The sequence below is a fragment of the Coffea arabica genome, chromosome 9c (assembly GCF_036785885.1).
Source record: "Coffea arabica cultivar ET-39 chromosome 9c, Coffea Arabica ET-39 HiFi, whole genome shotgun sequence".
Lineage (NCBI taxonomy): Eukaryota > Viridiplantae > Streptophyta > Magnoliopsida > Gentianales > Rubiaceae > Coffea > Coffea arabica.
The window spans coordinates 43,739,857-43,762,572 of record NC_092326.1 but is presented as its reverse complement, the minus strand read 5'-3'; the positions used below and the strand labels follow the sequence as shown (position 1 = coordinate 43,762,572).

At 38.8% G+C, this 22,716-nt stretch overlaps 2 protein-coding genes across 3 annotated transcripts; both read left to right on the top strand.

Annotated features, from left to right (window-relative positions):
- The first annotated feature begins 2,986 nt into the window (after positions 1–2,986).
- Positions 2,987–4,618, top strand: LOC113708482 (putative F-box protein At1g67623). The gene is made up of 4 exons (XM_027230936.1): positions 2,987–3,111; positions 3,210–3,372; positions 3,846–3,890; positions 4,232–4,618. Exons 1-4 carry the CDS (start codon positions 2,987–2,989, stop codon positions 4,616–4,618), a joined length of 720 nt encoding a protein of 239 aa, XP_027086737.1.
- Positions 4,619–17,988: 13,370 nt separating this feature from the next.
- Positions 17,989–22,175, top strand: LOC140004020 (rop guanine nucleotide exchange factor 1-like). 2 transcript variants are annotated; one of them, XM_072064857.1, is made up of 6 exons: positions 18,285–18,442; positions 18,521–18,578; positions 18,713–18,829; positions 18,998–19,536; positions 20,575–20,928; positions 21,438–22,175. In XM_072064857.1, the coding sequence occupies exons 1-6, from the start codon at positions 18,428–18,430 to the stop codon at positions 21,780–21,782; spliced, it is 1,428 nt and encodes a 475-aa protein (XP_071920958.1). In that variant the 5' UTR covers positions 18,285–18,427; the 3' UTR covers positions 21,783–22,175. The 2 variants fall into 2 exon arrangements, with proteins under 2 accessions (XP_071920957.1, XP_071920958.1); XM_072064856.1 differs by lacking the exon at positions 18,521–18,578 and having other exon boundaries at positions 17,989–18,442.
- Positions 22,176–22,716: the final 541 nt, after the last annotated feature.

Sequence of the window (22,716 nt, the reverse complement as noted above, 5' to 3'; positions counted from 1 at the left end):
AATCGAAATATATAAGTAAGAACTTGTTTTGTCGTTCAACTCCACACATTTCGCTGTGATAAAACAACACAATTCTGTGCGACATAAGAAATAGGTTGTACGTAAGCTTGAGGTTGTTCACTTGGCTGGCTAAGCTAAAGTTCATACTTAACAACGCAGCGGTACAACGGTCGCATTGATTAATGACGTTCATCGATGAATCAACGATCCCTAGTACCTCATCCGCACACACATTTCGGGGGACAAAGGGAACATGCATTTCGGAAAACCACATAATGCAGAATGTAAACAAAAACCAAATACGGAAACCTAGTATGTTATATAACGCAAAATCACCATTTACACATCGGTACACTCCGCCGGTTGGACCAACTTAGTCGCACATGCGGCAACCACCGGTTTACAACGGATGGACAAAAGGCAATGCCTTTTCATCCAGCAACCAAAATTACAAGACCCTTTAAACGAGCCTAAATGTCCATTCTATCCTTATGGACACCATAGTCCAGTACTGTACAGGGGAGGTTCGGAGGGAATGCAATCAACGGCAACACATTAATTCACGGTTTGAGAACCAGAACAAGGACAACCGCCACCACAGCTACCACAGCAATGTTAAGGATCGTCACGTTCCTTTGCATGCTTCTGAGTTCATGTATGATGGCAGACACCTCTGCCGCGGGTGTATTGCTGAAGGGGGCGGTACTTGACGGGGCGGGATCGGGAACTTCAAACCCCGTTGCTCTTGCAAACTCATCACACCAGCCAATGAATGTTCGACAAGGCCTCTGCAATAGAACTACCTTAGCAATCCGAAATATTTGTAGTATCAGTTAAGATGAAGAACTTACCACGGCGTTAGCGCAGCGATAGTAGTGGCGCCCCCTGTTTGCTTCAGACTTCCAGACAGTACGAACTGCACAGCTTCGACCACAATTGCAATATAATGTAGGCCAGACCCTGCTATTGGCCGATCCGGCCGAAGAGGAAGAAGCCATTCGCAAAGGTTAATTTCCTCCGCTACACCGCCTAACTTTATCCCTGCCAAACACAAGGACACTGCCTTCCCACGGTGTCCACGGACAGGTCCTTTAACACCAATTTGGGGGGTTGGAGGGAATAGGTTTTCCCCAACAGTAGTCAACACATTTGTTTGCTTATTTAGTTCATGTTTCGGCGAAGGAATACAATAATAAATATGAATAATGTCACAAACCTCCCGTGAGGTTTCTGATACTTTCACTGGCATCCACTGAGCTTCTCAAAATTTCACTTACCTCCCTTACTTTTGAGTTTTTTTGTAACACAGCAATCAAAATCTGATTACTATTTTTTTCATCTGTGATAAGGTATTTTTATTCCGTGGATGCCACTTTGGTCCTTGTATTGGTAGAAGTTTCAAAGAAGATTAAATTATTACAATGATTACTAGAGGTGAGGGGTTGTAAGTACAATACAAATAATTGGGGAGTTCCCTTGCTGTGCCAGGAAAAATGTCGAATTTCATAAATTTTAGGTCAACTACTATGTTAGCTATTTAACATAAAATAAGTAACTAATTAAACTAATTATATGGAAGAAACTGGTAATAGAGGAAACCTATACAAAACGGATATAGTAGTGGGCAATCACCTTTTTTTTAAAACTTTGACGTATTTAATTTATGTTAAATACAAAACCTATTTGTTTTCCTTTCGTAAAAATATTATTATATCACCTTTTAAATTTACGTACGTTAACTGATTGACAAATGTATCTGGTGGTTGGTAATTACACTTAACTAGAATAACACAAGTTTAATATGTAATGAAGGTGATTAAAAAATTATTACTCCTAGGCTGCAATAGACGAAGTTATTTGGCGCCAATTTCTGAAAGTTAAATTTATGTAGTTAACATAAATTTAGTATGATGATTATTTCAAAAAAAGAGAAACAAATAGCGCATAACATACCAGCTCTTTGTGCGAAATTGACAGGTTTTGTAGGGTATGCATTGTACCGGAATTTTATGGGAAACATACCGGCTCTGTATAGAAAAATTTTGGTTAAATAGCGGGCCAAGGAAACCTAGTATGTTTTCTGTGTAACATAAATCAAATATGTGAAAGTTACATAAAAAAAAAAATTTATGAATCAACTACAAGTGTGGATGTCCCTTTGTATTCCCAAGAGTATTAATTCTTGATTTATGATTACAAGGATGTATACAAGTTACAATCCATTACAGGTACAATCCTCTACTCATTTTCTCTCATATTTCAATTGAATTATAGTTTTAATTTAATTTGTTTATAACAAAAAATAATACATAAGCATATTATAATAGAGAAAACCCTTACAGAGGATAAACATCAGCTCTTTATGCCTTTTACCCCAGTTGGCGACTAAACACTAGCTCTTTATGCGTCATGTCAATTAATGGGTTACAGTTGGGACATCCGTGGCAGCATACGAGGAGTCAGTGTAGCGGGAGTATAACCATGGGACGCGACCTTTTGGTTGCCATTTACCCCGCTGGACCTGTCTGCCATATCTGTGCTAGCGACTTGTAGAAGCTGGTTGACGACCCATTACAGGTACGAAGTATGTCTCCGAATGTTTATCACCGTCGAAGCTCCTTTGGTCTGCGATGAATGTCGGTCAATTTACGATGAACGTGTACTACAGTGACTGTTCATGTATTGTTACGGCTACAATGATTTTACCGTATTGACATATACGTTGTTCGGTTTAATAAGTTGTTTCGGATGACTATTTTTTGACGACAGAATGTTGCGTCGTTTGCAGGAGAAGGCGCCACTGTCCCATTTTTCTGTTCTTTTATCGCTACGGTTAGTCGGTGTCCCAGAAATTGGGGAAGTCCAATATAACCGTATTAATCGTTATTGCATTTTATTAGGAAGTACGTGTTGTTTGAAGTTTACTCCATTCTTGGGGTTTTGACGGATTCACTCAACTGTTGGCAGTAAAAGGTGTTAACCCGACATGGCCAACGAACAAAAACGGAATTCAACTACCTCCATCCTCTCCCTTCCGACCGATGTGCTATCGAAGGTGCTTGCACGTGTGGGATCATCTTCGTCGACTGATCTTTTTAGCGCAAAACTATGGTTCGTTATACTCTCTTAATACACACAGGAAGAGGCCTATTCTTGTTTGACATGTGCTTTTCGTTTGAGTTTAATGGATCATTTCTCTTATTTTGCAGCTGTAAGTTGTTTAACGAGGTGTCCGACGCAGACACCATATACCAGCGGGTGTCACTGCAGAAGTTTGAAATCGTCCCCTGGCACAAAATCGACAAAGTGTCCAGGTTCCTGAAGAAGTGCAGACAATGCAAAAATCCAAAAGCGGTGTATCGCAAAGCCGTGGTAAGCATCGCGCCGATGTCCCGTTTGCTTGAACTTCATTGTGATTTTGGTCTGCAAACTTTACCCCCAAAAGATATATACAACCCATACTTTAAGATGACGTGCACCACCTGTTTATGACCTTGAATTTTCATAGATGCTTGCCTTGCTTCTGTTGAACATTGTTTGGTCAAAAAGAAGCTCATGTCTGGTTAAGAATATGTTATCATAGTATTGGGGCAGAATTATCTCAGCATCAATGACATCAATATTCTATATTGCCAATTCTTTACATTTTACTCAACTTTTTTGGTTAACAAAAAATTGCTATTATGTGAAATTTTGTCTGGCTAGCAGTGCTTCTGAAGATAACTTCAAGAATTTTGAGTAGCAGAGAAAGTTACATAAGAAAGTTTGCAAACTCGAAATGTAGAAAACAACCTCATAGATGCTCATTTGTGGCCCATCTATTTGCACATTATGAACATTTCTAGGAACATTTTGGCAAATCTGGCAGTACAGAAATTGAGATACACGAGGTGATTAAATAGATCAGTGTGGCAATACCAATTTGAGTTTGATGGGTAAACAGTGCCACTGTTTGTCAGTGAAAAATATCTGACTTTCAACATAGAAGAGAATGCTTCTTATTCTTCGTCAAAAATTGTTAAGATGGATAGTTCTTTATTTTGTGGTTAATTTAAGTTTAGGGTCTAAGTTTAGCTAGATTAGCCTTACCCCCACTCATCACTGTGGTGCTTTGGTCATGACTACATAATTCTTGTCCCGCTGCCACTGGTCCGCCTGGACTTTTTGACTTTTTCGTTACTATTTCAATCAGTTTTACGCAAGAGTTTAATATCAACCTTGCACTGCTTAGGTTGACTATTTTTCGGACAAGCATTTGGACCGTTCGTTGGAATGCCTCGAAGACGCTGCCAATTCCGGCCACCCCGACGCTGCATATGCGTTGGGAATCATTTACATCTTTGTTGGTACCGACGAGTTAAAGCGTAGAGGCATGCGACTGCTGACCGGGTTGCAATGGGGATTGAAACTTTGTCGTGAAAATTTGCGAGCGCTGCTGAGGATGATATGGGTCAAGAATCCTGTGTTTCTAAACCCAACGCCCATTTGTTGTGCCATGACACACGAGAGGAAAACATCTTCATGGCCTATGGATGTCGATGACGTGGAGGAGAGTACATGTGAAGGCTGCGCTTGCGATGAAGAAGTTGGAGTTTGTGCCGCCCTACCGAACCGTTAGTGTATAAGATACAATGTTCATAACTCCTTTTACTGCGTATTTTTGTCACCACCGTGTACCAAATAATTATGTTTTTTCACTGAATTGACCGCTAGTTCGTACTCTCTTAGTATTACTGGTTTTAGTCCCTAACAATAGCTTATGTTGACCCTTGTATGTTCTGCAAAGTATCACTTTGTCGTAAAAGCCCAGCTCTTTATGGCTTTCCTGGAAATAAATAAGAACAGAGTACCCGTTGCATTGCTTAAGATGATTAGCTGTGTTAGCCATTGATCAATTACATGTATTCCAAGAAGTCGTAATAAAACTTTTAATAAACTTCATAGACATAAAATTTAATGAGCCAATAAGTAAAAGAAATGCAATTGGATGCACTAAATTCTCATGTACCTCCAACTCTCAATACATAACCACCGGAGATGTTGACGTAGAAACCGGAAATAATTTTGCATTAAGATTTCTTTTCAAATGATCCCCATCTCTTTTGAGAACTTGGTTCACAAGAATTGTACCTTGCTTGCTATTTCGGTCCTACTCAACAGCCTAAACTTCGTACTCTCTTAATATTACTGGTTTGAGTCACTAACAATAGCTTATGTTGGCCCTTGTATGTTCTGCAAAATATCATATTCTCGTAAAAGCCCAACTCTTTATGGCTTTCCTGGAAATAGATAACAACAGAGTAAGCCTGGCTGCCATAAATTAATTTTTTTTATCGGGTAAAAGTTCAATAAAATCGATTTACGTTAATTGACCAACTCTTTATGGCTTTCCTCCATTATAAGAACAGAATACCCATTTTTGCGTAAATAAAATTATATTTATCGCCTAAAATAAAAATCAAATCCATTTACGTTAATGTTTCTGAACGCTTTATGGCTTTCCTCCAGGGCAACAACAGAGAATCGTTTTTGCTATAACTAAATTTATTTATTGGATAAATTTATAAAAATAAACTCCAGTACAATATAAGAACAGCTTTTTATGGCTTCCCTTTACAATAAAATCGATTTACGTCAACAAATTTATTTATGGGATTAAATGAAATTAAACAAGTTCTTGAATAAAACGCCAGCTCTTTTTGGCTATCGTCCACAAATTATCCATTTTCTGATTTTTTCATAAGCTAATTCAGGGGAGGTTTCTGAAAGTATCCCTTATAATATATGTGTAATTAATATTAATAAATTATATAAATATATAATTACATTTGTTATTATGAATAGATTGTAATGTAACCCCTTGCGGGTTTGGCTTCCGCATAACCCGCTCCGGAATACACGCTCCAATACGGAATGGGGCTGATTTTCGTTTGACTAAAACGGGTTTGCCTCCCTCCACGCCCGTCCCCGCCTGATCAATTATCCCACAAAAAGCTTGCCTTTCTTTACATTCTCATCGTTTCTCCTGTTAAGCCCATCAAATATTGCTTCCCTTGTTGTGTGAACACACTGAACAGTTTCGGTTTAAACTTTCCCCCCCTTCTGAAATTTGGAGCATTTCGAACAGTTTTGGGCGCCAAGGTCCAAATAAATCGGATTTATCGCGTTCGCTTCCTCTGTTGCTCAAACTACTCAACACTTGAATCGCATCCCGAAGCAAGCATAGCCAGTGTTATGGAGGCCTATATGAGTCTTCCAGTTTATGCAGGCATGTGGGTCGACGTAGAAGCTCTCGCTGGTGAGTGTATGGATATCACGGAATATCTTAATGCCCAAAATTTGTTAAATTTGCTGGCACATAATGACAAGTGCTATGCTGCGATGGTTAGGGAATTCTATGCTAACTGTAGGGCAAATAAGCAGAAGTCTGTTCTGCGTTCAGTGGTTAGGAATGTACACATGGAATTGTCTACTGAGGTTTTGTGTTCAGAGTTTGGGTTGGTTGACAGTGGATACACGGTTGACTATAAACGGATTAGCGCAAAGAATGTAGATAAGGTTGCTGTGAAGGGGTACAATGACCTACAATTTCTTGGAGAGATTAGGCAAAATGGTGACAGAGTTATGAACATGGGGAAAAAAACTAAGTTTTATGGGCCGTATATGAAAGTGTTGCCACGGCTGTTACATCTGATAATAACTCATAACATTTTACCCAAAGCCGGAAGTATCATTTCCGTTAGTGCATTAGAAAGAGTTATATTGTGGCATATGTTACACAAACAACCCGTCAACATAGGCAATTTGATCATTGCAACAATGCTCAACAGGATTAGGAAGATTAAGAGCAGGGAGAATAAGAGAACACATCTCCCTTTTGGTATGTTGCTGACCAGGCTCTTTAGGCGCTTTAATGTGCCATTCTTGGCTGACCATGTTGACAAAGGATTTTACGCCCAAAAGATGGGAGTATCATACTTAAAAAAACTGGCATTCAAATCTGAAGATGGTGGTTGGATGTGGAAGAAATCCTATACCTCTTATGATGTTAATGGTCCGACTGGGGACGCGAATACAAAAGTTTCAGAAATAAAAGAGATGGATAAGGGGGGGAAGTGTGCTGGGGTCGAGGTGACGCCGGTTGTGGGGGAAAAGGCACACATTGAAGATGTTGTCATACTATCTGAACAAACCACAAAAGGGGCAAGTGTATGTGACAATGTTATTGTACTGCTTTTTGTTTCTTCTTCTCGATGGCAACACAGGAGCATAACCCAATATTTGTATCAATAGGTTGTGGATAAAGTGACACAAATTTTACAACGGGTTGGTGCCAACAAAGTGATGGACAGGAGATTTGAGGAATTGCCATTTCTACGAGATGTAAAACATGCTCTTGCGCTCTCCTGTAATCTACTTTATATATGCTAATACCTTTATTATCCAGTGTGTACCACAAGCCTCCGGCGTAGCACCTGATGAATTGAAAGAAGCCGTATGCTTTCATGTCAGACACCTCGTCCCGCAGATGTATGTTAAAATATCGGTACTGTCAATGGCTATCACTGATCTCGCTTTCATCTGATTATTGCACTCATGTCAATCATTGTTCGCAGCTGTGTCAGTACACTAGATAGGCAGCATCTCTTTGATATTACAAGAGAAGAACTGGAGCAAGTGATGCTTCTGGAGACATGTCTCAGTGACAGAGTAAGTTTTTTATGCGATTGCACAGGCGTACCTTGTTCAGTAATGTCGCTAAAATTAAAAACTGAATGTTGAATGTTTGAATTTGTTCCATTCTGTGAAGGTTGTGACCCACTACCTTCACTTACTCCAGAAAAAATATAAGCAATTTGTTTTCTTCAATCCTATGTTTTGGGTACGTAACGAAAATTATTGTATGTGCTGTTGTGCCTTGCAAAATGTGGACCTAATACTTGCTTCTCAATCACTTCGTTGTAGCTGAAATGCGTGTTAGACTATCCATGCATATCTCCCGCAACCAAAAAAATATTCGTTGAACAGAGCAATGACGACTCCATGACAAATCCTGAAAAAGTAAACATTAGCTATCATTCTCGCCTTTACATTCTTATACAATATGAGTTGCACCTGCATGTTAGTGGAATTGGATTCAGCCTAACATGCCTTAGCTTTTAACACATTCAACATTGCCTGTTGTATGCGATTGCAGATTTTTTTCCCAATCGTTTATTCAAATCATTGGTTGCTCATGATTGCACATGTCAAGGACAAACAAGTGTACATTGTTGATTCTATGGACAATTACAAAACCTTCTACCAAGGTTTGATGCAATCTGTGGTGAGTAAACTTCAAAAGCGTACCTTAGCTTCATTTGCGAACAAGGTAACATATTTCTAACATTCGATACTTGCTGTATTTATTTCCTTTTTTAGGAATGGATTTTGATGGAAATTTTCCATGAAAATCACCCCTGGACATTTATTGTTGTAAAACACAAACTAAAACAGACAGACGCGGCGAGTTGCTGGGTTTTCACTTTGAAGTTTGCGCAATGTTGGGCAAAGGGGTGTCGGCCACAATTTGTAAGTGCACAAATGGACAACCCCTTGTGGCAACATCACCTCTATTGCGTCTGACATTGTTTCTGAATGTATGTACAGTTTGATGTTGTCATTGCTAAAAAATTTATTGACTGGAAGATCGCTTTGGGGAAACTTGCGGACCCGTTCGCTTATGCTGCTTTCCTGATAGAAAATAAACAGGCACATGAGGCTGTAACCAGAGGACATTTGCAAGGTGATGCTACCAAGGATGTGGGGCATCAGGAAACAGGGAACGGTACATTTTGTCTCGCCTTTACTATAATTGGTTCGTTGCATATGAAGGCAATAATAAATTTTAAATTCTTTAGGGCTGTAGCAAATTCTTGGTACGAAATTAATCATTGTTTAGACGAAACCATAAAAAGTGTATGTACCTCTGTGCCGATGCATCTCCTCGTGACCATCGCGGTCACAAATTGGTTTTCTACTCCAGCTATGATATTATTGCAGGGCTGCTGCTCACAAATCTGGCTAATATATTCTCGAGCCCAGAACTTTGCTTTACACATTCCAATTTTGATTGTTTGATATCGCATTATGACATTCAAATTGGATCTCACATGCAAAATCCGTGTGCTGAAATGCTGTATGCCTTCAATTTTTTCCCCAGCCGAAGGTACAAGCCTGAAAACAAGTCCGCCAGAACTTGCGTCCGCCAATGATTCAGAGAAGAAGCTTCTTATTCTTGATTTGAATGGAATGCTTCTGGGCAGTCCATTTACAAGGATGACCAGAAATCGGGACTTTAACTTCAAACCACGTTGCTTTGAATTTTTGCAGGTCTGTCTGTCATATTTTGAGGTGGCTGTTTGGTCATCAAAGCTAAGGTATCCGCCAACCTATATTTGAATTGCTTCGTTAACTACAACGTCCACAAGTTTTTCTGTTATGTTCTTAGATCAACACAACTGTGCTTTCTGCAGCCACAACATTCAACCAGTGTTGGACAGGCTATCCGAAAAAATGAATGAACGTTTGGAGCAGAGACTGTTATTTGTTTGGGTGAGATGTCATTCACAAATTATTTCGATTGTGTGTAGTCAGTCCGTGTGTAAGACTTCTCATAAATGAAAGTCGGGAACAATCAATATTGCGCAGGATCAGTCGCGGTGCACTATGACACAAACCAGCCTTTGGGAAAATCCAGACAAAAAGGTGATGTTTAAGGACCTTGAACAAGTGTGGGGAGAATATAAGTCGTACAACAGTTCTAACACGATATTAGTCGATGATTCTCCGTATAAATCCTTCCTTAATTCTGTAAGTGCACCTTACCCACTGATCGTTATGTTATATATGTTCCGGTATGCACAAACAACATGATCAGGGCAAACTGTTTCCGTATTACTCATTCTTCAGCCTTACAATGCCATCTTCCCCACCTCTTATACATGTTACACTGTAGAAGACAATTATTTGGGTAAGACGCGGTTCGCGATGCTTTCAAATGTGGCTTTTGCTAGGTTTACACAGGGTGAAAGATTGGCCTGATACAAAACTTATTTGCAGATCGTGAAGGAGATTTTGTACGACACCTGAAGAAATTGGCCAGTGCCGATAATGTACAAGATTTCATTAAGCGAAACCGTTTTGGACAATCACCCGTACCAGAAGGCAGTGTGGAGTGAAACTTTTATGTTAATGTTGTCAGCAAACTTGGACTGCAGAACACAGCAAAGCGAGTGACGCGCAAACGGGAAGCCCCAAACAGATATTATCCGGAGGTATCCATTGCATTCATGTTCAGGAATATGTTCACAATAGTTCAACACCTCGTTATGATAGCTAAAATTGCGTCTGCTCATATGCACAGACCAAGAAAAAAAGGAAAATTTGAAAGCATGAGGAAGATCATTGTTCACTGTACGGAAGCTTCTCCAAACCTTTGGAAGGCGAGTACCTCTCTTCTGATGGGACACACAAGCAAAACTTTTGTGCTTTAGTGAGACACTGGGCCTGTCAAATTCATATATGTTGGTACTACTTTCTTCCCTTACTTGTGTTTTTGTTTGCAAAGGCCCGTCGTTGAGTTTTTTTATACAAATTCTAAAAATGTCGAGGTTTGGAATGACGTATGTTGTCTGAGGTTCCGGAATGCACATGAGGAAAAATTATCACATAATGCCTGTAATTGCTGTCAAATGCAGGATGTGTCAGCCATTCTCCGTTAAAAAAAATATTCATTTATCAGCTTAATGTAAATTAAACCCCTTTTCCAATAAAACACCGGTTCTTTATGAATTTCCCCCACTATGACAACAGAGTACCAATATCCCATACTTACAAAGTCACTTATCGGATAAAATTTAATTGAACACGGTTTCCAATAAAACACCAGCTATGTATGGCTAATTTATTTGTTCGATCAAATCGGATCGATATTATACTAGAGTGCCATTTACCCGTTAGCATACAATGCAAACCAACAAACTAACCTATTACAGGTTTAAACTCCGTTTTAAGACAGATTGTTTCGGACATGTCAACACACCTAATTCATAAACTCTCGCGAAACATCAATTTAAACGCGTTTATTATTAATTACCACAAATCAAATATTTCAATCTTTTTTCATTTATTTCTAATCAGTTCATACCATGGATCACTGTACGCTAGTCATAACCAACCACAAATCTTCTCTTAACTCCCGACCACATGAAGATTGTGGTACTCGTTATCCCCATGCCAAGGTCTCCCCACACCACCGCCGGCGAGTTTGCTCGGTTGAACCAATATCCCAAATGAAACTCAGATACACACCAACCGCTTGCCTTACTATGGCAGCTTTTGGACTCTCTGTCTCCGTCTTCTACATTTTCGGCTACGACGACGTGCATCCGAGTATGACAGCCCCTATTACATGCCCCTTTCCACAAAATTCCGCTACTTTGTCTCTCTATCTTCCCACCTTCATCCAACATCAACTTTATTCATCTCCAACCTCCTGTGGATGTTCGCTTTCCGCATAATTTGATGACGGACAACGTTCGCATCATCCAGAACCAAAGACAGTGCTACTTTGCGCCGCTCCTGCTCCGAATTGTACTGCGCCGATAAATTTGTTACTATCTCCATCGTTCGCAACCAAAGCAAGCAAACACACTTACTGTTACAGCACACGACGCCATTCCTTTTTGCTTACCTGATTCCATTTCCAGCTTCCAACTCCACTTGATAACATATCCATGTACTTCAGCATGAATAACCCACAATCCCACCTGCATTACAAACCATAACCACAAATTTAGACACAACCGTCGCTGAACTATGGAAAAAACTAACAAAACTATGCAGGTGCAACTTACGCATTCCGTTGCTGTGGACATGTGGCTGCAGCTTTTATTTTGTACAACCAAAGGCATGACGAATACTGCCCCTCCAAACCATAAGTCAGCGCTGCTTCCAACCTTTCAATCTGACGGCCATACAAGAAAAACATATGCAATTTTAAGTTTACTGCCACCAATTGTAAAGGTGATTGTCGTGTTCATGAAATGTTTGACAACCCAACTTAGTTTACCACTGTCTCCACGGAGCTGCGCCTATTCGTATCCGTTTGCTCGTCTCCTCTCATTGAATCATAAATCAATACTTCTTCGCTTCCCATGTCCACCACACACATATACCAATGCTCATCGTGCCACATTGGCACGAATATCTGAAGCATAGCAGCGGTTAGTTAGTCATCATCATGGCAATCTGTATCTATTCCATTATGCTACATAACAGGGCAGCTGCTCGTACCTTCTCACACTTTTTTATATTACCTCCTACTTTACATTCCTGTAGATATGTACAGTACAGCTCCTCTGCTGATTTGTTGAACTCCAAAATCTCTTGCTACAACACGACAGTCAAATATGACATTTTAATATGAATGTACGTACTCACACCCCCCAACTTTGGCCGAACACTTGTACCTGAAACCAAGTTGGCATGAACCACCATCGCATTGACTGATCGTCAGGACGCCTTTGCTGCCTTGCTGTTTTCATCGCACAATAGCAATTGATTATCTGCACCAAACTCAACTCACATCACTTCGTCCTCCGTGAAACAGTCCACACAACACCACCCAATTTCAATCACTCGATTTACTCACATCACATGCCATGGGTTTTTCAGGAAGCAAGGACCCCATTGCATCCCGACTTGCTGTCTGCCCCTTAATTGACACCAGTACTTCCCTGTCATTACAACAGCGTACATTAATCTTTTTCCTATGTGTATTACAGTTTCATAATCTACAAACTTGATATCATCATTTTCAATCACTCGAGTTAAAACGACCACAGTAGGTTCGCTCTTCGTCACTAATACAACCAGCAATCACGGTTTCAATGACCCAATCGGTCCTTACGGTCATTGAGTTAACCTAAGGCGGTTATGTACTCACCATAAGGGTCATTGAGTTATCATTGTACTTCCATTCTCAAACTTCTGGAATACTCACCTTTTATTCTATATGCAACCATGTTACCTACCCTTGCTTTTTATATAAGGTGGCATGATTGACAGCACACAAATTGTAAGTTTTATGCTCACTTGTAAACCAATTTTAACTGCTTCGAAGATTTTCGTTCCTATGCCCTCTCCCCTATGGGGATAATCATACTACATATTTAGTCAGCCTTATAATTGCAAATACTTTTCTGTCCCCTTTCCCATTGCAATTTCAAATAAAGGATAAAACAAAATAGAACTGTTGATTTAACAAATCCATGATCCAGTACATACCCTTGCGATAGCTGAGTGTCAAACAAGAACTTCAGTATTTTTGCTCGTCCCTCACTCAATTTTTCCCCGATAGATGCCAGCATTGTTTCCTGCTACCACAAAAATATGTCATCTTTCATTGTCTATAATTTCCCATACTTCAGTAATTCTGGAACGTTGGAATACTCACCTTTGCCAATAAAGCAACGATCTTTGTTTGACACTTGTTCATCACACTGCTATCCATCTGTACATAAAACTACAATTTATACTTTACTTTTCTAATGCTACAAATACCTTGGCACAAACCGATGCATACCTTTATTCTTTTACCTTGCCTTCTGTTTTGTTTGTCTTCCCCCACAGGCTTCTCCGTATTGTCCATCCTTAGTCTCTTTCTACTCCTCCACTTTGTAATTTTCGATGCACTCTTTTCACCCATTACAGTACTATTCGTAGTGACTCTATCATTTTCACTCCTGCTTTTGGACCTAACATCTGGCGTTGTAGGACTAAATTTATGTAACTCACTCCCTCTTTTAACATTACCGCGCCAATCGTCCTTCTGCCCACCCTCCACACCAACTGTCCGGTTTGTTTTGCACACCCTTCCACTTTCATACATGCTCCTCAGCCTTTCAAAACGACATTCAATCATTGCTTCCATTCTACCAATACTATCCTTCACATCTTTATTACCACATTCAATTTCAATCAGTCTTCTATCAATGTTTTCTCTACAGCTTATGTTATTGTAAAACTGCACATTGCCCTGTCACTACAAGCCTTCCGTTTTGTACTACTAGTAACGTCACAAAATGCAGATTGCAATTTCAACAACAATTCACACGAAAGGATTTTACATTACCTGTTCCCCCTCAAATATGTGATTCCTCCTCAATATTCGCACGCTTTCATTAATCTCGTACCTTCCCCAAAATCTTAGCCTCGGCCCTCTCGGCTGGAACTTGCGAAACTCATCCTCATCCTCGATATAGAATCGTTCCAGATAGTAAATCTGCACGGACAAAAACGCCTACCATCATTTACGGGTCTTTTCTATCAAAGTTTAATTTCATTATTCCAGCAATTCCTATCTCTAATACAAAATGGTGCGTCTTTCTTATACCATCAAGAAAAGTGCACATCCCGCTATTCCGTTGCCGTCTCTATCACGGATGCTCTTCACCAAATTGTCAAGTATGAATTTCGACCAATTCAAATTTTCCATATTCTCCTCTGTAGCCACTACAGCCACCAGAGCCCGGCTCACTGTGTCATCCAAACTTGGTGCTAACAACCTACCAACAACAAACAGTACGAACTTCACTTTGAATTCTAAGCCTTCGTTATGCAAACTACATATACTGTGCCTCAATTCCTCCACTACAATTTCACCGCTATTTATTCTGATATTCAATTCTCTTTCCAACTCTGTATCCATCTCTTGCCTTCGTTTTTCGCTTTCAATATCTTTCCCACGGCTGCTCAAGCCAAGTACACATTCCACATCCTCGCCTGTCACCTGTAGACAGTACCCATGAACGTTCAGTGTCCTCCGATCTACATCAAAGTTATCCACCAGCCACTTCAATATCTCTTCGTCAACCTCTACTCCCTTCACATTCAAAATTGACCCGAATCCAAACTCTCTGACAGCCTGCCGCTGCTCATCCGAGATCCAATCCACCATATTCTTCACGGAATGAGTTGAGTGGCTTACCATTGTTTCCGTCGTCCGACGAATGGCCTTCCTTTCACTGCTGCAACTTTTATAATTCGAAGGTGTTCCACTCTCATGCATCAGCGATACTACCATTGTTTCCGCCGTCCGACGAATGGTCTTCCTTTCACTGCTGCAACTTTTAAAATTCGAAGGTGCTCCACTCTCATGCATCGGCGATACTACATTTTCGCTTTCTCCTTCACTGTCCCACTGCATATCCAAAGCATCTATTTCCGCCGCCAGCTCCATAACAAATCCCTATCTTCTGCTATTCCTCCTGCTCCGGTTTTGGCGCTTCTTCCTTTCTAATACGCCTACACTCTTTAGCTTGTCCAGTAAGTTTCGTGCCTTTTTTCCCTGCCGTACTTTCGCGTACAAACCCTCACTTTCCCGGTTGCTTAATTTCGGCCCCTCCACATTTCACATGCGCGGCTGGAGTCCCTTCAACGCCCAATACATCTTCCGGTTGCACGTCACAAAAGCCCTTTCCACGTGCCCGCCCAACACGCTTCCCCTACCGTTTGTGGCCCAAAATGCTTGAATGTCTTTTCCCTTAACTTTCCACACCTCTGTTTTGACTTGTAAACATACCGCAGCAACATCCCAACTTAGCCAAATAAGCTGGGATGTTAAGATGAACTATGAACAATACTTACCAAAATCGACCTAAGTGCTTGATCAGGCTGACCTATGTGATCTGCGTCTCACAAGCTAGCCTTGTGATAGTCTGGTTACTTGTTTTCCATTGCATGCATATTGTAAAAATAGGAAGAAAAAAAAAAGCAAGGGTAGTTCAGCCAAATGAGCTAAGATATTTATCCAATATCATTAGCCTCCCTTAAAGTTTACAATATTATATAAACCTTTCCTGAGATTAAGGTTTTGATAACAAATTAGTCCATTTAGAAAAAGTAACATTAAAAAAGTACTTTAAGGAGATAGATGAAACTTTGATTCCACAAATACCCCTTATGCAAATATATAAGTTGCATTAGTAAAAAATATAAAAATAATTAAAAGTTAGAAATAATTAATACACATTTTATCACTCAAAAAGTTTACATTTAATAAATTAGACAACACAAATAAATAACAAAACTACACCAATAATCACAAGATTTAACAAAATAGACTAGTCATCTTTTTTAACATGATGTTTGTTATGATTTTGAGCGAAAAAAATTTTGCCTTTATTTTCCCTCTGTTCTCCTTTACTAATATCTAACGATTAAGTAATTAGAGCAATAATTGACAAAATAACTATTAAAATTTTTTTTAAATGATGAATGATGACTTGTATTTACAAAATAACATTAAATTGATATACCTAATGAAGGAAGGAGGGAAAAGAAAGGCAAATTTTTTTAAAAAAAATTATTCAAAATCACAAGAATCATAGCAAATATCACGTTAAAAGAGATGATTTGTTCATTTTGTTGAATCTTGTGATCATTAATGTAGTTTTGTTACTTATTTGTATTATCTAATTTATTAAATGTGAATTTTTTGAATGATAAAATGTGTGTATTAATCATTTTTAAATTATATTTTTTTTACTAATACAAATTATGTACACGCATAAGGGTATTTATAGAATCAAAGTTTCATCTCTCTCCATAAAGTATTTTTTTAATATTACTTTTTCTAATTTGACTAATTTATTATCAAAATCTTAACTTTAGAGGAGGTTTGTGTAATTTTATAAACTTCAAAGGTGGCTAGTGATATTGTTAGAAAATTTAGGGAAGGTTTTTGAAATTATCCCTAAAACGAATTACGAACTACACTTGCCAAAATCGACATAGGCGCTTAATCAGGCACTTGGGTGACATGCGTCTGAGAAGCTAGCCTCGTATCATTGTAGAATGTTGCCACTACCTACCTGACCGATTGTTATAGAATATTGCCACCACTTACCAGCCTGAATTGATGCTAGATGCCCCCGGCAGCTCAAACGGTTTCATAGTCTCTTCTTTAGAAGCGAGTCTCGGGTTCAACTCTCGGAGCTACTGTGATCCTTAGACGGACTCTCACAGTTTGGGAGAATATCTAATTAATTTGAATTTTTTTTAAGGATATAGTAAATAGCATTTTGAGAATATTCTATTGTTGGAGAACTTTGTTTTATTCTTCTTTTTTATTGAAGTTCATTTTTCACATGTAATTGCAAATTAGCATGCACTGATTTTTCATTATCATTATATACCAGTAAATGTGAAAAATTAAGTAAAGGATAAACATATATGCGCTTGATATTTGAAAAATATTTATATGTAGTCTACCTACTCTCGCAAATCTTTTTATTAGAATTTTGCTCGTCTCGAGTTTCACTTGAAATTAAATTAAGAGTAATCATTTAGTACTATAAAGAAAGCCAATTGAGGGTTTAGTGAAATTATCGTGAAAATAAAATTAAGATTAACCATGTAGTTATGTTTTGAAGATAATTAAAATATGAAGCCATGAATTGATTGAGGAAAAAACAAAGTAAAAAAAAATAATGTCATAATTGATTCAAATGTGTGTAAGCCATGTTATTAATAGATTGATAACAATTTATCATGAATAAAGTTTAAAAGAGTTGTAATTAATTATTATTATTATTATTATTATAGTAAAAAAAGAAGATTGGTAATAAATGATCAAATCAATGGTGCCAAAACATGATTAAAAATAATTTTAAAAAAATGAAAGCTATAAGTTGATTTAGAAAAAAATATAATGACTTAATTAATACAAACATATAGATGCAAGTTTTAAGTCATTAATAGATTGGTTACAATGTACTAAATAAGGATGTGCCAAAAAAAAAAATTGTAATTAATTGTTCAAAATAATAAAAAAAAATTCATGAAGCACGGGTTGAATGTCCACGTGACAAATACTTCTGGAGGAACCAAATTAGCAAAAAGTTATTTCTGATCGCTGATGCCGTCAGGAGAACTACCAATAAAAAAAAAAAAAAAACCCGCGGAGTCGGTCTCCATTCCGTTGCCCTCTCTGTCTTCAGCCTCAGTTCATCATCCACCCACCCAAGCCTTTTCCACTTGTGCTGCTGTACTAGTAAAATTTGAAGCTTTTCTAGGCTAGAAAAGCAAATCTACTAGAGCAGAGCAAAAATGGGGAGTGTGTCGTCGGAGGAAGGCTCTGATCAGCACCGCCGGAGGTGCTGCGGCAGCTACAGTTTGAGTGCCGATGTCAGTGAGTCAGAGAGTTCCGGCTGCTTCCCCTACCACGACGACACTGCCTCCACTACTTCCTTACGTTCCTCTCCGGTTCCTAATTACCGCATTCCCCACAATAATGCCCTCCCCAACCCCGGATTCCTCCCTCCGACTCTTATCTTTCCGGGCATTCACGTCAAGGATATGATGCTTCACCCTCACAAGCGCGATGCCCCTTTGTCCGGTTCGTTTTTTTTTTTTCTTTTCTTTTTCCGCCAATTTAATGCGAATAATGTCGTGATCTTTTCAATTTGCTTCTCAGGTTTTTGCTCATTCTTTCTTAGATCGTGCATTGCTTTTGCGTTTCTCACCTTTAATCAGTAATTCATTTCCTCACAAATAAATATTTTGTTTGCGCTTTTTTTTTTTGTTTGACTCCAATAGCATTATAGAATATTTTCCACACCATTTGACTTCCCCTCCATCCCCTCCCATTTTTGCACAATGTATTTAGAAATCGAGATGATGAAGGAAAGATTTGCTAAATTGTTACTTGGTGAAGACATGTCCGGGGGTGGCAAAGGAGTTTGTACGGCTCTGGCTATCTCAAATGCCATCACCAATCTCTCTGGTCAGTTAAATGTCTATCTCATTGTAACTAAAGTATATAGCATATGTACATATTTATGTATTCCGTGCATCTTTCTTTCCTTTTAAAAAAATAATAAATAATCAAAAAAGAATGCATATGCACGTATTAAGTGTTATTGAAATCAGCATATTCATTTTGGTCATGTAGCAACGGTATTTGGGGAACTATGGAGATTGGAACCAATGGCACCTCAGAAGAAGGCAATGTGGTGTAGAGAGATGGAGTGGATTCTGTGTGTGAGTGATTCAATTGTGGAGTTTGTTCCCTCGAAACAGCAGCTTCCTGGTGGAGGGATTTACGAAGTAATGGAAACTAGGCCCCGGTCTGATTTGTACATGAATCTCCCTGCTCTCAAGAAACTTGATGCCATGTTGATTAGCATTCTTGAAGGGTTTCAGGATACAGAGTTTTGGTATGAAGACCCAGGGATAGTTGTGGCCGACCCAAATGAATGCGGTGCCTTTTCATCATCTGTATCCAGTGGGAGGCCTTCAATTAGGCAGGAAGACAAATGGTGGCTTCCATGCCCGAAAGTCCATCCTAAGGGGTTATCTGAAGATGCAAGGAATAGGTTGCAGCAGTGCAGAGATTGCACGAATCAGATACTGAAGGCAGCCTTAGCAATAAACAGCAATGTACTTTCTGAAATGGAGATTCCTAGTGCCTACTTAGACTCACTGCCCAAGGTTCCTTTTCTACCATTTCTTTTGTTCTGTCTTCTTTCACCTTTTGGACTATTATTGTTATAAGGTCGACCTATTTGTCTTTTACATTTGTTTTAAATGTATGAAAGGGAGTTTCTATCTTGATGAATGTGTGTGTTGGCTTTTGGTTAAGAAATTTTTGTCTAGATGTTAGCGAAGCATGCAGAAATTTTATTGTATGTGTATTATTTTTTTTCATGTTAGTCTTATCTGCCAATTATCCATAATTTATGGTATGTAGCCACTAGTATGTCATTTTAATTTTGGCTTGATTTATTCTGCCTGAGCTGACTTTTATTTCTGTTTCTGTTGTTGTCATCATATGCTTACTGCATAACCAAATCGACTAAGCTAGAACTGAACTGCTTTTGTTGCAGGACTTCTTATCTGATAAAAAATAAGATGTGCCTAGATCAATCGTTGAATGATTTACTTATCTCTTGATATGGAAAGTAAAGAAAATCTTGAAATAAGCGGAGGCCTTAAGTTGGATCCCATTTAGACTTGTTCAATACATTACTATCAACTACAAGTCCAGTCTACTTATAATGTTTCGTTGCCCTTGGGGATGTATTCTTGGCAGCATTTGATGTACAATGTAACTTGTACTTTCAATGGCAGGATGAATGTCTGATTTGCTTCAGATGACTGGATGAGTGATGGCAAATTCTCAAACTGGTTTGATGATTCTTAGTATAAAAAAAATAATATGTGGAATTAAAATTATTCCAGACTAGCTGCATACCGCCTAGTAGCTCTTTGTTTGGTTCTGATCTTTTTGTCCAATGTACATAAAGGAGGATTTTTTGCCTAGTACGACAAAAAGAAACTTTGCCAGTCATTATTATGTGCTGTGTTATCTATGGCAAAGATAAGTATAACAGAGCATGTTAATAACAAGGGTTGTCTGAAAGATATGCGAATAAGAAATGTTTTATCCACATTTACTTTTTTCGTCTTATATCTGAAACCTCGTGGAGTAACTTTGACTATTATTTGTTTAATTTACTGCCACTGCAGAATGGGAAAGCTTGTCTGGGTGATATGATCTACCGTCATATAGCTGCTGATCAATTCTTGCCTGAAAGTCTTCTGGATTGTCTAGACTTGCAATCTGAGCATCACACATTGGAAATAGCAAACAGAATTGAAGCAGCTGTGCATGTTTGGAGCCTGAAAGATAGGAAAAAGCATCGAAATCGTCAGAAATTAAAGCGTAAATCTTGGGGTGGTAAGGTCAAAGGCCTGGTTGCAGATGCTGAGAAGAATCAATTTCTGGCAAAACGGGCTGAACTCCTCTTGCATAGCCTGAGGCTTCATTTCCCTGGTCTACCACAAACCACATTAGATATGAACAAAATTCAGTACAACAAGGTAGTTTAGACCCAACCGCTATTTTTTTTCTTTTAACTGTTTGGTAAATTCAGATCGGTAGAACATAGCATAGAGTAAAGGGCATGGAATTAGTGGAGGCATTTAAGTTGATGCAGTTGTCTACATATCTTTTACTTGTCTATGCATGACCCAAATGATTGTGCTAATGATGTCCATATAAATGCCACATTACATGTATCATCAAGATTATTTGTTGAGCTAATAAAATGCACAAATTATAATTTTGACATCTAAAAATTATGATTAGGACTCCTTGAGTTGATTCACAAAAAGATTTTTGGCATAGCGATTCTCAATTTCCCTAGGCATTATGTGAATAGCTGTATTCGATTACACTAAATGGACCAGATTTTGAGGAATCACTTGGAACTTGGAAGAGAGATGCACACACTAAATGCTGTATTACATGATGCACCTATGTAAAGATAAGTATGTATTGTTGGAGTTCACCACCACAAGTATCTCTTAATTTCTCATGTGTTGTCCAGGATGTCGGGCAGTCAATCCTGGAAAGCTACTCAAGGGTAATGGAGAGCTTGGCATTCAATGTGATAGCAAGGATTGATGATCTCTTGTATGTAGATGATGCCACCAAGAACTGCAATGCATTAGGATCTGTGTCCTTTTTCAACAGGGGAGGTTTGGGTGGTCTTCCTGTCCAAATGCAAATCTCGCCAAGTCCATTCTCCGTTCAGTGCACCCCTTGTACTTCTTCCTTTGCAACCCCATCATTCTGTTTATCCCCTCTGGTCAGTGGTAGCCCTGGAAGAGCTGTTTCGCCACTGCATAAGAATAGCTATAGGGATCCAAGAACCGTAAGTAAGACAAAGTGATACATGCTAACGTGGGTAACTTGTGGTCTTATGCTGGAAGCCTCAGGTGCGGGTGCCTGTTCGTGGAAGAGAATTACTAGCAGGGATCTCGGACTATAGAAATGCTGTCACTCTAAAGAAAGAAACTTGCTGCCCTATTTATGCCGTTAGTGGCAGAGCAGGGAGATTGATGAGAGCCAATTAGCAGATGGAAGGATTGATTGGACTTGGATACAGTGATGCAGCCAAGGAATTCTCTAAAACCTTACATAGCTTAGGCAGAGAAAGTTTAGGCCTGATAGAGTTGCCTACGAAATTGTACAATTAAATCTGAGGAAAAGACAAGATATAACTTTGTACTTGTTTTGGTGTCGAGGACCAAATTCCTGTCAGAGGAGGTAGATTATTGCGTGACATGAGAGTTTAACATAGGATTACTAAAGATAACAGAGGTTTTGAGATAATCAAATGAATTTTGTCAAAGATCTTATAGGACAAATCGGATGCAAATGTTACAGCATCTAAATGAATTTAGCCCCAGCAGAATTTTGACTATAGGAAGTGCCACAACCAAAAGGAAAAAGGAAAATAGAGCCGAATCAAACTAGCCATACTCTTAAGCACAGGATAAACTTCGATCACAAATTAAGCATGAAGAAGTGAGCTTCATGGGAAAAAAATTACGTTGCTAAGTTCTACCATATATCATGAACCGAAACAAGAAAGACACTTTATAAATTATGAAGCAAAATAAGAAAGCAAATCATCATGCAATGAAACAACCACCCTCTAACTATTGTATTTTCTTTCTTTTCGGGTAATAAACCACCATCAACCTTTTTAGGATGTGAGTGTATCATAATTTGTCTGTTCTCTCTCTAACTTTTTTCCTTTTTCTTCTGATTGTCTATTTGGGATTAACCTCCCATCTGGCCGATAACCTCACATCTAAAAC

Bases quoted from the DNA above. Each gene is read 5' to 3' on its own strand.
- LOC113708482 (XM_027230936.1), top strand. From the start codon at position 2,987: ATGGCCAACGAACAAAAACGGAATTCAACTACCTCCATCCTCTCCCTT. The intron at 3,112-3,209 runs GTTCGTTATACT...CTTATTTTGCAG, and splicing joins CTTTTTAGCGCAAAACTATG to CTGTAAGTTGTTTAACGAGG. The intron at 3,891-4,231 runs GTGATTAAATAG...TGCACTGCTTAG, and splicing joins CAGAAATTGAGATACACGAG to GTTGACTATTTTTCGGACAA.
- LOC140004020 (XM_072064856.1), top strand. From the start codon at position 18,154: ATGGGGAGTGTGTCGTCGGAGGAAGGCTCTGATCAGCACCGCCGGAGG. The intron at 18,443-18,712 runs GTTCGTTTTTTT...CAATGTATTTAG, and splicing joins GCGCGATGCCCCTTTGTCCG to AAATCGAGATGATGAAGGAA. The intron at 18,830-18,997 runs GTCAGTTAAATG...TTGGTCATGTAG, and splicing joins TGCCATCACCAATCTCTCTG to CAACGGTATTTGGGGAACTA.